Source organism: Ovis canadensis, chromosome 4 (assembly GCF_042477335.2).
Source record: "Ovis canadensis isolate MfBH-ARS-UI-01 breed Bighorn chromosome 4, ARS-UI_OviCan_v2, whole genome shotgun sequence".
In the NCBI taxonomy this organism is placed as follows: Eukaryota; Metazoa; Chordata; class Mammalia; order Artiodactyla; family Bovidae; genus Ovis; species Ovis canadensis.
This window is the reverse complement of record NC_091248.1, coordinates 50225581-50242595: the sequence shown is the minus strand read 5'-3', so window position 1 is coordinate 50242595 and position 17015 is coordinate 50225581. Positions and strand designations below refer to the sequence as shown.

At 35.4% G+C, this 17015-nt stretch overlaps 1 protein-coding gene across 2 annotated transcripts in view; it reads right to left on the bottom strand.

Moving 5' to 3' along the window:
- SEMA3D (semaphorin 3D) overlaps nt 1–17015 on the bottom strand; it is a 233240-nt gene that overhangs the window by 137242 nt on the left and 78983 nt on the right. For both annotated transcript variants that reach the window (XM_069586652.1, XM_069586653.1), the window contains one exon: nt 8740–8930. In XM_069586652.1, the coding sequence (XP_069442753.1) occupies nt 8740–8890 (151 nt within the window). In that variant the 5' untranslated portion in view covers nt 8891–8930. The remainder of the gene's footprint in view (nt 1–8739; nt 8931–17015) is intronic.

The window sequence follows — 17015 nt, the reverse complement described above, 5'->3', positions numbered from 1 at the left end:
TTCTGCATTTCTAACGAGTTCCTCACTTATGCTGGTACTGCTGGTACTTACACTGCAGTTGGAGTAGAAACTCTAAAGAAAACCATGGGCCCCTTGCTCTGAAGTGCTGGACTCTTTCTTCCCCACACTAGAGCTTCTCTCAAACCCTTAAATGATGGTGTATTAATTTACGCAAAATAGCCAAATTATTATTGTTCCTGTACAATACTACAGTGTTAGAATAAGTTAGGGATGAACAGATTTGATCAATGTGATTAACTTACAACTAGCTTAATTGCTATAAGTGATAAATGACCTACTTAGTTTCAACCAATGACATATAAAACTTTTCCCCCTCAGTTTTCTCATACAAAGAAGAGAAGTAATCCATTTAATATCCATTAACCTGAAAGGAAAATGTAAAGACAAGTTATGATTTATTATCGACTTAAGTGAACTTCCTATTATTTGTGGCAGAAGAAATTATATCCACGATACCTAAATATATTTTTAAAGGCCTTGAATTTTCTTCCCACCTTACTTCAATTAATTCAATAATATATTTGGTTTCTCTCTGAAGCCTATCATAATATCCATTTTGTGCTTTATTACATCTAAGGAGCTTCTCCTCTAGTATTTAATTTGATCCTTAAGGAGAACCAGAAGGATTATCTATAATTTTCAGATAAGAAAACCTAGACTCAGAAAGAGCAACCAACTATTTTAATGGTGTAAGAACAGTACATGCCAAAGAGAGAGTAAAAACATATCTAGGTCTTCTAACTCTAAGCCCGATCACCCACTACAGCTATATTTTATATTTTAAGATCAGTGAGTACACTTCTATCACTTCCCCCACTTCACCATTCCATTGGGATTACTGAAATATTTGTCTTATTTTCTAGACTGTATCTGGCTCACTGTGGCTTTAGTGAAATAAACCTCTTTATGAGTATCTTTCTAAGTAAAAAGCACTTTAGTTTTAATTTATGCCTCTTTTTAATTAATAGGATTAAAACAGCATGTTTAAAGGACTCTTAGGAAGATGCAAAAGGTATATTACAAGTTCTTGAGAGGCATTCATCAAATTTTGTTAAAAAGACCCAATGACATTCATTTTTAAAGTATCCATAAATTTATATTTTACACATATATTGAAAGACCCTCACTGTAAGAAGTCCTTAATAGAGCCAAATTTTAGGTTATTGAAGTCATACAAAAAGCAATTGCATATAAAAACTTTTATCTCCTCAATAATTTATAGATAGTAAACCCACTATTTAAGAGAAAAAAAATCTATTTTAACCAAAAAAACAGGTTGACTGGGTTTAATACCAGAAAAATTTGCCTTTACTTAAGTTATACTCTTGTAAGTTCCTTCCATATTTATGCATAAGCAGGACACAATCAAAGTGTCTCATAATACAGCTCTCCTTCACCCCACCCTGCTGTGGGGATGATACTCATGACTGTGCAGACTTCAATGATTCACATTTGTTCTTAATTCCAGGACACTTTTTATATGATACCTTTGTATGGTAATATTAGTAACTTCTACCACTCTGTGAACCTGTACAGATCAATTACATTTAGAAAAGTGCTTTACATATATTGTTAAATAGATTTTGTGTGTGTGTGTGTTCATTAGTGCCTGACTCTTTGCAAACCATTGGATTGTAGCCTGCCAGGCTCCTCTGTCTATGGGATTTCCCAGGCAAGAATACTGGAGTGGGCTGTCATTTCCTACTCCAGAAAATAGATTTTAATTATTACTAAATAAATCTTTTAGATTACAGGCAAGTTGTAATACAGACATTATTGAACTGAAATGCAGGAGACAGATCAGTTTTTTAATTATCTACTTATGTGATTCTGATGTTATCATTTAATCTTCGAGTTATTTCCAAATCCTTACATATAAATTTTCTAAACATATGTAGTACTTACAACCTGTGTCATTATATCAAACTGAATATATTTTCATATCTATTTAATCTCTTTCCACCTAGACAACATTTGACACTGATAATGAACCAGGTAATAGTTTATTATGCAAAATAAGCCACTTTTATTAACTTATGTTCTAAAAGGAACCTGATTTTAGAGAAAAAAAATTGAGTCTTATCATTATTTTCTTCAATAGGGTATGGATTATTCCATATTGCTCCTGAATCATTAATTATTCCTCACCTAGATTATTTCAATTAACACAAAAATATGTTGCTGTTTTACTCATAAAAGAGAAAAAAAAACATTCTATTGATCTCATTGTCCTTTCAGCTACTACTGCCCATGTCTCCATTATAGGAAAACCCCTTGAAAGAATTATCTACACTTATCTCCAGTTCCTGAGCCCAGAATGCATGCTTGTGTTCTGGCTCCCATTCTTGAAGATACTATTCTTATCAAGGTCAACAATAGACTTTTGTTGTTAAATTTAATGTTGATTTTTACTTATCTTTCATGACAGAGCTAAACAGGGCACTGCTGATGAGTCCTCTTCTTACTTTCTTCATATAACTTCCTCTACACCACAACTTCTGATTTTGCTCCTCCACACCTGAGCACTTCTTTTACTTCATGTTGATGCTCATTCCTTCTTTCTCTAATTCTCTGACTTAAGGAATTAAAATTCATATATGCTAACTGCCAAATTCATATCTCCAACTGACACTGCCCATAAACTCCAGAAATTATACACTCAGATACTTTCTTGGCATTTCACTTAGATATCTAAAAGACTTCTCAAATATATATGTCCATTTGATCTTCCCACACAGCAGTCTTTCACAATCTCCACCATCTCAATTAATATTAACTCCATCCTTAGATCAAAAAACAAACACACACCATGGGGTTAGGCTTGATTTTTCTCTTACTTCACATCCACCCCATCCAACCCATCATTCACTTCTAATCCATCAACAAACCGTATTGGCTCTACCTTCCCATCTTCTTCTACCTCCACAGAAGGAGTCTGACTCATAGACCATCATTTCCCGCCTGGATTATTACAATCCTCTCAGACTTAGCTCCCTAGTTTCCTGATCTTTCCTTTTTATTGCATACAATACAGAAGCCAGAGTGATCCTATAATAATGAAAGTCAGATCCTGTCACCTCTGTGTTCAAAATTCTCCAGGGGACTCCCATAACATTCAGATTAAAAGCCAATGTCTTAACAATGGCAACAGTGAAAGAATCTGATCCTCCTTCCCTTCTGTTAACTCTGATTTAATCATTTTTCTTATTTCTCCCATTCCATCTCTTTTTAGCCATACTGTCAGTTATTATTTTCTGTGAACATTATTATCTTGCTAGGTATTAACAGTTGTTCCTTTAACTGTCTTCTTTAGGATTCTTGAATGTGCCAGACAAAAACCAATCCCACACACAGCCTCAGTTTAGGGAAAATATGTCCGGGAAAACAAGTGAGTTCATTAGAAATTAAAGTATCAATGACTTGCTCCACATGGGGGAAAAAATATATACATGTATATATGGGGATTCCTCCTATAAGATTGATTATGCTTGTTCACTATGTACGTAAGGGGAGATAAATTCAGAGCAAATCATTGATTTGACAACAAAAATGTCCACTTTCGAAAGGAGCTTCTGAATGATTTTATGATTCCTTTTAACCCACTCTGAAGGTTACGGACCACTCAAAGACACTCCTCTTATCAAGGTCAATAATGATCCAAAGGCTTGTTAACTACTAGAATATGATGAAGATAAAAATACTGGAAAGTACCTTCAATAAATTCACAGTCTGTGGGTGGTACTGGACTAAGAGAAACTAACTCTAGTAGAAAATCTCTGAGAATAAACAGAGGCAATTTTAATATATGCTGTAAATCCCCAGGAGGAAACTATATAATATTTTTCAAACTTGTTTACACAGGGAAAATTGTGGTCTAGGAACAACCATTAATACCTAGCAAGATAATAATGATTTGCAAAAAATAACTGACAAATGCTTACTATGTCAAACACTGTTTTTCATGCTTTACATGAATCAAGATACCTTCACAATATCCTTATTAAATACATTAATGCATTTAGAAAACTGCAATACAGAAAGTAAACATCCAAATGTCTCACAGACATAAGCAGTTTGGCTTCAGAATCTGCCTTCTTCATTGCTATACTTAATTGAGAGGAACAGAATCAATATTAGACTAGTCAAATCAAGTAAGTTAGATGCCTCAAATTGTTATCTCTACTTGAGACATGCCGCATTTCACATTTATACAGATTTCTTTGCAAATAATAAAAAACATATAGATATCCATTCATTCCTCAGGAAATTCAACAAAATTACTATTCTATCAAATACACTAAAGTTTATTTGTATAATAGCAGATGAAAATTTTAAGGGTGACATCAAGCATTTTTTTTTCTACAGAAACACATATAAGTTTTGCAGGAGCAAAAATAATTGGTACTCTTGGTAGTTACTGAAAAGAGCGTATTGCCAAAGATGTAATAATGAAGCCTTGTTTTCTTCTTCTTTTATGTATCTTGATATTTCTATTTCTGAACATGCAATATCTCTTTCAAGGGCATAAAGTGGCAAGAACAGGGACCTGAACTAGAGAGATGGAAACACACAACTTAGTTCTTTCACTTAACAGCTTCATGCTTTAGGGCAAGGCCTTCAAGCTCTGACCTCATGTTTCTTATCTATAAAATGGGTATAAAAACAAGGTTCTTCATAGTGTCCTAAAACTCAGACATGATAAAGTCTAACTAGGATCCTGGATTCAGTCTTTTGCCTTATATCCTGAATGGCACAACCCATGATTGAAGTAACCTCCACTCATTTGTTTACCTGTTTAGTGTTTGCCTTCCTATCTGGAAAAGAAATTCAAAAGAGAGCGGCTTTTCCTTTTCCAAAGCTTTTGTACATTCTCTTTAGCTGTATTACCTATTTCATCTTTAGGAGTTTTCCAAACACCACTGCAGATACTACAGATTCCTGGGTATGAATATCCTTAACTTGTGTAAGTTTCTTCATCAGGAGAACAATATACAAAATGTTTATACTAATTTCAAGATTGAAGTTGGTCATTTTTCAAAAATTATAGCTAATACATCTGCAGTATAAAGTATACAAGTCACTGTGAGAAGCCCACCTTGTAAGGCCATATATGTATGTATATTTTATCCTTACAACACAAAATACAGAAACCCAGATCATCCTGACCTCCAGGTTCCTTACTTACTACTCTAGAAACTGATTTAGCATGTATAAATATGTAAGAATTCAAAATATTCAACTGAGAGGGAATCTCTTTACACAACAAAAGAACCAAACAAGCTCCTGTGGATTCAGAGGTTCAAAACTAAGTCTATCAAAGGGCATTCTTTAGATAAAATGGTTATTATATTTCTGTTGACCTTTAAGAAATCCCGTAAAATAATCTTGCAGCTGTTCAAAGTAGCTAACTCTACTGATATGGGCTGTGTCTCCGGTCTGCACATAAGGAAGCTTGAGTTATGGAAAATAAAGCTGATTTTGTGCTCATAAAAATGAATAATTTTTGAAATTTACAATCAACTTTTCATTGGAACTGAATTTTCTAGCCTCATATCCTGGAAGTGAATAACTAACAGCAGCCACAGAGCACTATTGGAGGGTGGTGGAGGAAGGAGGGGCAGGGGAGAGGGAGTGTGTGTGGGTAACACGGGTAAGTTCAGAGGTTTTTTAAATTACTTCACTGCATTCAATCTTTGCTACTGCTTTTGAAATGCAGATAACCTACTTGTAAATAAATACCTAAAAAATAAAGTATACTAAATATAAGAACCATAAAAAGAAGAGTTCTTATGGCATTGAATCCAACATTTATACCAGTTCTTTTATATAAGTACTAGGTGCTGGGAGAAGTGAGAATATATAGAATATATAGAGAGATAAATAAAACAAGATTTTAAACTCTTACACGCTTTTGTACTTTGTATTCCAAGTACAAAAACAGATTCAGCTCCCCAAAACTTTCTTATTAAGAATAAGCTAATTACCAGCAGCTACCTAAAATTAATGTTTTTAATTCTGTTTAATTTTTAGAACCTTATTCATTATTTTCAAATGATCAAGTTACCACATTTGAGTTAACATTTTACAATTAATCATACATAATTTTGATTATGACTACAAATTAGCACAATGACAATCTTTACTTCCTGTAAGACTATCAGAGGGGAGGAAATCCCACAAGTCTGTAAATCTCTTTTGGCTCCTGAGTAATCTTAAACGGAGACTGTGATTTTCTTCAACCCATTTGATTTTGACAACTGAAATCATACAATCAGTCAGGTAGGTAAGTGCCTCAGGGAAGAAAAGCTCTTGTCCAGGGTGTGAGAAATATGAATAGCTACACAGGCTCCCAGCAGCACCAGGCTGGCTCAGGAGTTGAGCCACGAACTAATTTGAGACCTTAATTTCTTAATCTCTCAGTACCTCAGTATCCTCATTTATAGGAAGATGGTAATAATCTCCACCTCCCAGGGTGGTGATGAGGATAACATAATTCACACACAAGCCTTATTCCAATGCTTTGCTCATGAGGAATCCTAGAGAGTAATCATTAACTATTATTAAAGTTTCTTTCCAAGTCTATTTTGCATGTTTATATTCATCAATACAATGCTCTGGCATTATTCATTGTATCACAGAAACCAGGTAATATTTCCTTTTTTTTTCCCTTCAATCTATTTTCAAACTTTCTATATCTTTTTAACTATTTGACTTTTACTATTTGTTTTCTGTTCTATGAGGAAGTGAAGTGAAAGTTGCTCAGTCGTGTCTGACTCTTTGCAACCCCAGGGACGGTAGTCCACGGAATTCTCCAGGCTAGAATACTGGAGTAGGTAACCTTTCCCATCTCCAGGGGATCTTCCCAACCCAGGGATTGAACCCAGGTCTCCCCCTTTGCAAGTGGATTCTTTACCAGCTGAGCCACAAGGGAAGCCCAAGGATACCAGAGTGGGGTAGTCAATCTCTTCTCCAGGGGACCCTCCCAACTCAGGAATTGAACCAGGATCTCCTGCATTGTAGGAGGATTCTTTACCAACTTAGTTATCAGGGAACTTAGGGTAAATGTAGAGGCATTTGCCTTAAAAACAGGCAAACAAATCAGACATGTGCAATATGATGGATTGTGAAAAGCCCGTATTATGTACCCATATCCCTATTAGGATAGAAAACATTTCCATAATTCAAGGGAGTTTCCTCTCACATTCCTTTCCATATGATCATCCCTCAACCATGCAAAAGCAATATCTTGATTTTTTTAAAAACCATAGGTTAGTTTTACCGGTTCTAGCAATTTGAGAAGAATGTAAAAACTCAAAGATAATGATGCTAGCTTAACTCGTTTGTTCACGAGATATAACTTCAAAACAAATACCAACATATGAAATGTGTAGTGTATGTAATAAAATAATTCCACTTATGCTTACATTAAACATCAAATTAGCTTTAGTATTGATATTTAATTTGAGCTGAAAAGCTATCTTTTAAAAGATTACCTAAGATAACTTTTTATCTTAAAGATTAAAACTGCCAGCATTATTTTTACCTGCCAAATTCAGAATAAAGGAAAATCCCCTATATTCCTCTCATTAGTTAAGGTATTAAAGAGGCCAAGGGGATACCAGGAAAAAAAAATCTTCAAGCACGAAATGGCACATCCTCTCTCTCTCTCTCGATATATATATATTTTTATATTACACTTACATATAAACATGATGGTTAAATACTAGCATATAAACTTTGCTTTTAAATGTTTAAATTAATATAAAAGTGATTAGATTTCACTTCTTAAATGTTTTCTCATCTGTTTTAAGCCTTTCACACTTCTTAAACAATAAAATATGTATATGCTTGAGATATTCAAGATATGTTAGTTTGTTAGTATTTTGAAGATATCTTAATGTTTTTAAAAAATGCTAAGGATAAGCTAATTAGTAGCAGCTGTATGGAATTAACAATTTTTCTATTTTTAGGGTGTTAGGTTGCTCACTGCAGGCCTAGGAGGCCTCTATTTGCCCAGCTTCAAGACCAAAGAACGAGCCCAGGGTCAGCGACAGAAATATCAGTGGTTTAACAGAAGGGGAGCTTACATGTCTGAAGTAAGATCTTAGAGCAACACCCCACAGAGGTTATGACTGACCCCAAAGCAGAACATGGCAGCAGGCTTCACTCCCAGAGGCCAGGGGTTAGGGGGTAGCGGGGAGGGAGGTGGGGCGATGTTACCATTTACAGAAAGAATTGACAGCAGGTTGGCTCATCAGTTACCAGGGCAATCAGCAGAAACCCCTTCCTCCGCTTTGATAGGCTATCTTGGTGGCTAAAAGTTAGAACAATCATTAGCTGGAGCATAAGCAAGCTTGTAGGAGTCTGGCAGATGTAGGTGAAGCGGCTGCTGGTTGAGCAGGAGACTTACAGAGAGCAAGAGAAAAACCATCTTGAGTGGCCTGACCATATCTAGGGACTGATTTGTTTTAATACAAGCTGACTGCAACTTGAGGATAAAAATTTCCTAATTATGCTAATCAATAGTTAATACTTGTAAATAACGAACTGAAAGTATACATGGACAGTTTTTACATCTATTTTCTTCACCAAGAAAAATAAATAATTGGGCTTTTTGTTCTACAATATATTATTATTAACTGATTACAAACATTTCACTGAACTCAGCATGCGTTTCTAAATAAAAGAAGAGAGGCTGGAAAACACTGACACATTTACCTTTGTAGGTTAGCTTGAGTCGTGGAATATTTTGCTTAGAAGTTCTAATGACTGGAAGAAACAGCATGGTCATGCTTATCATCATCAAGGCATGAAAAAGATGAAAATTGTGGCTTCTGGACTTTGGTCTCTCATCTTTAGTAACAACCATGATGAAAACAATGTTCTCTTTCAAACAGTGTTAACTGAATCTAAAAAGAAGAAAACAACTATTAATATAGCAGTTTGCAGATTTCTCTGTACTTAGTAAATTATAGTTTTCTGAATGTATGTTTTTTAAAAAAATAATTTCTCCTTCTCTCTTGTTCTGCTCTTACAAATTGTTGCAGGGGGAATTAATCAGAACTGAATAATAAAAATGTAATAAGTAAACAGCTGGCTTTATTCAGACATGGAGATGAGTGCAAAACAAAAACTTCAACTACTTAGGTTAATTAGCATCCCTTCTTCTACTAAAATGTTTGTCTTGTTTTATGCAAATATAGGAGGAACCAATTCTTTCTGTATCTTGATGGATTCGTGGTCAGAAAAGAATACTGGTAGAAGCCTACTCTTGCCTCATCCCTTCCTCAAAGAGAAAGATCCTCAAGTAAAACGGAATAAAAGCTATCATTTTGAGAGAGTTCTTTTGTTTCTGACCAAAAAATATTCCCAAGTCTACCTATAATTGGGACAATTAAACATGATCTGGGCAGGGCCGCCAGTACAGATTTTAGACCTGGGACAAGGCAATCTTACCTGCAACCTATATTACTCCACACAGGGTGGCACTGAATATAAAATACTGTAGAAGAAAAAAATTTAAAGAGGATATAGTTATTATAGGTTGCCACAATCAAGCTGCCTTGGTTGTCTTTGTTAAGACATGGAATAAATCAAAACTCACATATTTCGAACTAAGTCTTGTAATAATAATTATAAATAATATTCATTGAGTATTTACATGAACTGGTACTTTTTAAAAAGTGGTGTAAATGACACCACCCTTATGGCAGAAAGAGAAGAACTAAAGAGCCTCTTGATGAAAGTGAAAGAGGAGAGTGAAAAGATTGGCTTAAAACTCAACATTCAGAAAAGTAAAAAAAAAAAAAAAAAAAAAAAGTGGTGTAAAAATCTTATGCTACTGTTCATTGCATGTTTTTTTACCCTGTTCAAGAATCCATATTTATTTAATTGCATTGAGCAGGTTCAGCTGCATGCAACAAATTCTGATAAATACCCTTTTCATTTTTGCTATTGCTGTTGTTGCTAAGTCGTTTCAGTCATGTCCGACACTGTGCGACCCCATAGATGGCAGCCCACCAGGCTCCCTCGTCCCTGGGATTCTAGAGGCAAGAATACTGGAGTGGGTTGCTATTTTCTTCTCCAATGCACAAAAGTGAAAAGTGAAAGTGAAGTCACTCAGTCATGTCTGACTCCTAATGACCCCATGGACTGCAGCCTACCAGGCCCCTCTGTCCATGGGATTTTCTAGGCAAGAGTACTAGAGTGGACTGCCATTGCCTTCTCCATTTCATTTTTATTCTTTACAAATATTTTCTAATCTTCCATGTTATGGCTTTTCAAACATATCCATCATTTAAAAGTGGACATTTAAATTCCAAATACATGGAGTTTTAAAAATATCTTTGATATTACTCTCATTTTGATATTAATTTCTAATTTAAATACTTTCTTCTCTACAATCACCCTTTGTGTTTTTTTCAGTCTTCTAACTTTAGTGAGGCTTTAAATGGGTAAGTCAAATATCTCCTTGGTAAATGTCACATTGTAGTTGAAACTATGTGGGTAATTTTCAAATATCTTTTGCTACTAATTTCTAACATAATTCCACAGTAACAAGAGAACAGACTATATGATTTCAATAGCTTTAAACCATGAAATTTTTGCACCTTCCTTTATGTTCTTGGATATGTTACAGTGTCTCCTAGTTTATACTCTATGGAAACTTGGACAAAATTTGTATCCTGCTATCTTGTGAAAATTGGATAATTCTTAATTACGTTGAATTGGTTCATGGTGCTTTTCATGTCTACTACATACTTCTACTTTTCTGTATATTCATTCTATTAATTTTTGTGAGTTTGATATTGAAACTCCAACTAAAAATCTTAATTTACTTACTTAAAAAATAATTGTAATATATAGAGGAACTATATGTAACTTTATTCTATATTTTCCAAGTCTCCTATAATGTGTTATCTTACTTTCATAATTTAGAAAATAAAAAAGAAAGAGAAGAAAAAAGCTGGTTTACATAAATTAAATGACCTAATGCTGATAAATTAAACAAGTATGTCATTAGATTGAGGTTTCTCTAGTGCCATGTAGCCTATCTAACTGAACAAAGCCTAAGCCTGTAAATGCCTCAAAAGTACAAATTTATAACACTAAGAACAACCAATCAAACAGTTAACTAGGCTTTAAGGTATAGACAATCAAATAATCTTCCTGTTTTGGAAAGTTTCTTTAGGTAAATCTTTCCCCTAGCATCCATCTATCAGTGGAGTGCTCTTAACCACTTTCAGTCTCAGTTCAGTTTAGTCGCTCAGTTGTGTCAGACTCTTTGCAACCCCATGGACTGCAGCATGCCAGGCTTCCATCTCCATCACCAAATGCCAGAGCTTGCTCAAACTCATGTTCACTGAGTTGCTGATGCCATCAAACCGTCTCATCCTCTGTCCAGACTTCAATCTTTCCCAGCATGGGTGTCTTTATCTAATGAGTCAGCTCTTCACCAGCTGGCCAAAGTATTGGAGCTTCAGCTTCAGCATAAGTCCTTCCAATGAATATTCAGGGCTCATTTCCTTTAGGATTGACTGGTTTGATCTCCCTGCATTCCAAGGGAATCTCAAGAGTCTTCTCCAACACCACAGTTCAAAAGCATCAATTATTTGCTACTCAACTTTCCTCATGGTCCAACTCTCATATTCAAACATGACTACTGGAAAAACCATAGCTTTGACTAGATGAACGTTTGTTGGCAAACTGACATCTCTGCTCTTTAATATGCTGTCTAGGTGTGTCATAGCTTTTCTTCCAAGAAGCAAGCATATTTTAATTTCAGGGCTGCAGTCACCATCTGCAGTGATTTTGGAGCCCAAGAAAATAAAAGTCTCTCACTGTTTCCATTGTTTCCGCATCTATTTGCCATCCAGTGATGGGACCAGATGCCATGATCTTAGTTTCTTGAATGTTGATTTTTAAGCCAGCATTTTCACTCTCCTCTTTCACCTTCATTAAGAGACTCTTTAGTTCCTTTTTACTTTCTGCCTAAGGGTGGTGTCATCTGCATATCTTAAGTTACTGATATTTCCCCCAGCAATCTTGATTCCAGCTTGTGTTTCATCCAGTCAGCATTCAGCATCATGCACTCTGCATATAAGTTAAATAAGCAGGGTGACAATATACAGCCTTGATGTACTCCTTTCCCAATTTGGAACCAGTCCGTTGAAATGGTTGTTTCCAAATTTGCTAGCGTATTGAGTGCAGCACTTTAACAGCATCATCTTTTGGGATTTGAAATAGTTCAGCCAGAATTCCATCACATCCAATAGCTTTGATCATAGTGATGTTTCCTAATGCCCACTTGACTTCAGGCTCCAGGATGTCTGGCTCTAGGTTGGTGATCACACCATCGTCATTATCTGGGTCATGAAGAACTTCTGTGAATTCTTACCACCTCTTCTTAATATCTGCTGCTTCTGTTAAGTCTGTACCATTTCTGTCCTTTATTGTGTCCATCTTTGCATGAAAAGTTCCCGTGGTATCTCTAATTTTCTGGAAGAGATCTCTAGTCTTTCCCGTTCTATTGTTTTCCTCTATTTCTTTGCATTATTCACTGAGGAAGACTTTCTTATCTCTCCTTGCTGTTCTTTGGAACTCTGCATCAAATGGGTGTATCTTTCCTTTTCTTCTTTGCCTTTTACATCTCTTCTTTTCTCAGCTATTTGTAAGGCCTCCTCAGACAGCCATTTTGCTTTTTGCATTTCTACTTCTTGGGAATGGTCTTGATCACAGCCTCCTGTACAATGTTACAAACCTTCATCCATACTTCTTCAGGCACTCTGTCTATTAGATCTAGTCCCTTGAATCTATTTCTCACTTCCACTGTACAGTCATGAAGGATTTGATTTAGGTCATGCCTGAATGGTCTGGTGGTTTTCCCTACTTTCTTCAATTAAAGTTTGAATTTTGCAATAAAGAGTTCATGTCTGAGCCACAGTCAGATTCTGGTCTTGTTTTTGCTGACTGTATAGAGCTTCTCCATCTTTGACTGCAAATAATATAATCAATCTGATTTTGATATTGACCATCTGGTGATGTCCATGTGTAAAGTCATCTCTTGTGCTGTTGGCAGAGAGTGTTTGCTAAAATCAGTGCATTCTCTTGGCAAAACTCTGTTAGCCTATGCCCTGCTTCATTTTGTACTCCAGGCCAAACTTGTCTGTTACTACAGTTATCTCTTCACTTTCCACTTTTGAATTCCACTCCCCATGTTGAAAAGGATATCTTTTTTGTTGTTAGTTCTAGAAGGTCTTTTAGCGCTTCATAGAACCTTTCTACTTCAGCTTCTTCAGTATTAGTGGTTGATACTTCAGTTTGGTATCACACAATTCAGATTGATTTTTGCTCAAATATACTCTTAAAATTTTTAACATGCCTCCATTTATTTTTTATCAATGCTAGTGACATCCAAGAAAGACAGGTAATTATATATTTTCCTCATTTTACAGAGGAGGAAACTGAAGTACACATTCTGATAATTCTCTCAAGGTCATATGGCAAATAAAAGATGAATTAAAACATTTGTTCCAGACTTCAGATAGAATCAGCCTCCTTAGCCCCAAAGTATTTTATGTGCTTTTCATTATGTCACAATCAAGTTATTTTCAACTCTTGAAAAGTCTTCCCTCTCCTCGATATTTTCTAAGACATAACTCATAGGAGCAATAATGCTTTGCCTGCTTCTGGGAAGGATTCCAGATGTGGTACCTGCTTCAAGTATCAATAATTTCTGTACTTCCTCACTGAAAGTTAAGCCATAATGAAAAAATATTATACTTTACTAATTATCTAATTATTTAATATCAAAATAAATACTATATGCCTATATGGTTAATTTTAAGAGAAAGTCTATTAAGAGTATTTTTCTTATGGAAGATCAACTCTTTATTAAAATGCTTTTATTAGAATGACTTTGAATAAAGATTCCTCAAGTTTATCTTAAATCTCAGAAGTCAAAATCAGTCTCGGAAGGTGAAATAAAACAAATTATATATGTATTAATTTTATACATAAGACAAATATTCTAAGAATACATTACAGATTATATGTTGTTTATTCATGAAGTGTTCAACATGAATGCTTAATACACTATGTTTTCTCAGTTACTTTAATTACCTGTAGGAAGTACCAAACTATTCTATCTTTGTGTAATCTGCGCATATTTAATTCTTTGATTTAGAAGATTACTACAAATGAAAAGAATCAAGTTGATTTAAATACTCATTTAAGAATAATGTACCAAATATGCCCCACAAATATTCTTCACATTTGCTTGACATTTTGTGATGCTTCCAGATATCTAATTGCCAACATCCACTGGACCATAGAAAAAGCAAGAAATTCCAGAAAAACATCTATTTTTGCTGTATTGACTACACCAAAGTCTTAGACTCTGTCGATTTAACAAACTGTGGAAAATTCTTCAAGAGATGGGAATACCAGACCACCTTATCTGTCCCCTGTGAAATCTGTAGGAAGGTCAAGAAGCAACAGTTAGAACCGGACATGGAACAACGGACTGGTTCCAAATTGGGAAAGGAGTATGTCAAGGCTGTATAATGTCACCCTGCTTATTTAACTTATATGCAGAGTACCCCATGGGACATTCCAGGCTGGATGAAACACAAGCTAGAATCAAGATTGCTGGGAGAAATATAATAACCTCAGATATGCAGATGACACCACCCTTATGGCAGACAGTGAAGAGAAACTATAGAGCGTATTAATGAAACTGAATGAGGAGAGTGAAAAAACGGCTTAAAAGTTAACATTCAGAAAATCAAATGGCATCTGCATGGCAGGTAGATGGGGAAACAATGGGAACAGTGAGAGATTTATTTTCTGGGGCTCCAAAATCCCTGCAGATGGTGACTGCAGCCATGAAAATTTATGACCAACCTAGACAGCATATTAAAAAGCAGAGACATTATTTTGCCAACAAAGATGGGTCTAGTCAAAGATATGGTTTTTCCAGTAGTCATGCATGGATGTGAGAATTGGACCATAAAGAAAGTTGAGTACCAAAGAATTGATGCTTTTGAACTGTGGTGTTGGAGAAGACTCTTGAGATTCCCTTAGACTGCAGGGAGATCAAACCAGTCAGTCCTAAAGGAAATGAGCCCAGAATATTCATTGGAAGGAATTATGCTAAAGCTGAAGCTCCAATACTTTGGCCACATGGTGAAGAACTGACTCATTAGAAAAGACCCCAAACCTGGGAAAGATTGAAGGCGGGAGGAGAAAGTGATGACAGAGGATGAGATGGTTTGATGGCATCAGTGGACATGAGTTTGAGCAAGCTCCAGGAGTTGGTGATGGACAGGTAAGCCTAGTGGGCTGCAGTCCAAGGGGCTGCAAAGAGTCAGACATGACTGAGCAACTAAACTGAACTGAATGATATAATTTAAGAGAAAACAGAAATTTCAATCTGACATAAAAGATCCATACTATCAGCAGCCCTTAATGAAAATTCTAGTTTTAATAATTTAAGTAAAAATATATATTTTAGAATAAAACACTAATGAAGTCCCTCAGTAAATAACATTTTAAAAACAAACTCTAAAAGACTGAAGTTTTATATTATATAAAAACTATTAGGACAACACATACACTGTTGGCACAAAACACTTAATTGGTCTACAGAAAAATTTATAAGAATTAGTTTTAAATTATATGAGCTTTCAATTACTTGGTGTCTTAAAAAATTTATTTCTTCACCTTTTTAATTTTACATTTATGCCCGTAAAACACAGATACATTCTTTGTGTTATAGATTCTCCTTAAAAACGTGTTTCTTGGCAAACAAAATATTTTTTAAGGAATATACACTCAACAATATATATTATATATATATATTCCTGGTCACTAACACCATAACTCATCTCTAAACATTTATTAAGGTGAGAAGAAAGATAAGAGTCTTTTCTAAAAGGAGCAGTTGATTGGATACAAATAATAAACTCTCAAGAAATAACTGCTAATATCAAGATATTGATATGATGCTATGGAAGACAATCAAAGGAGTTTAATATAGGTTTAAGTAAGGCAAAGCTAGTTTCACAGAGAAAGAAAATAAAAAAGGAGAGAAAAAAAAGGAGAGACAGTTCCAGATGACAATAATACATAGTGAAGGGTTCCAAAACAGCTGGAAGCATGATTAAAAAAAAAAAAAAAAACAACAACAACAACGGGTAAGGGAGGTAGCATGATTCAGTGGGTGAAGGAGAGAGGAAACCGAAGAGTAGTTCAGCCTAACACTTAAATGTGCCTCATGCCTGTTCTGATATCTAATATAGTAGAACTCAAATGATGCAGTTATTCACACTGCCTTTAGTCTTAGGCCATGAGTGCTGTTACCATCTATTTTCATCAGTGCTTTTTTGATCCCACTTGCCTGTTATTTTCAATTTTCCCAGCATCGTCGTGTTAGCAGAACATGGGTATCTGATCACAGCAGATCCACAGCTTTGCCATACTAACATGCATACTCCCACCTACCCACAGTCTTCAAAAAGACTGGAAGGTTAGCTGAATGTCAGGATTAAACTAGGGCTTTCCTGGTGGTTCAGTAGTAAAGAATCTGACTACCAAAGCAGTAGACACAGGTTTGATCCCTGAGTGGGGAAGATCCCCTGGAGAATGAAATGGCAAACCACTCTAGTATTCTTGCCTGGGAAATCCCATGGACAGAGGAGCCTGGAGGGCTACAGTCCATGGGGTCAGAAAAGAGTCGAACACAACTTAGTGACTAAGCAACAGCAACAAAGAGTTTAAGTATATGAAATTTCTCATTAGGTTTAGTTTTCCTGCGCTTCTGGACATGTGTAATACTATTCTTTTATGACATGTAACTGTGCATGTAGTGTGAATGCATGTTTATGTACACAGGCAAAAGAGAGGAAACTTTCTGTGTGTGCATTTTATTAGCAATAATGACCTCAGTACAGGACATTTCCTGTGAATTAATGACCAGTTGGGGTTAATGGCCC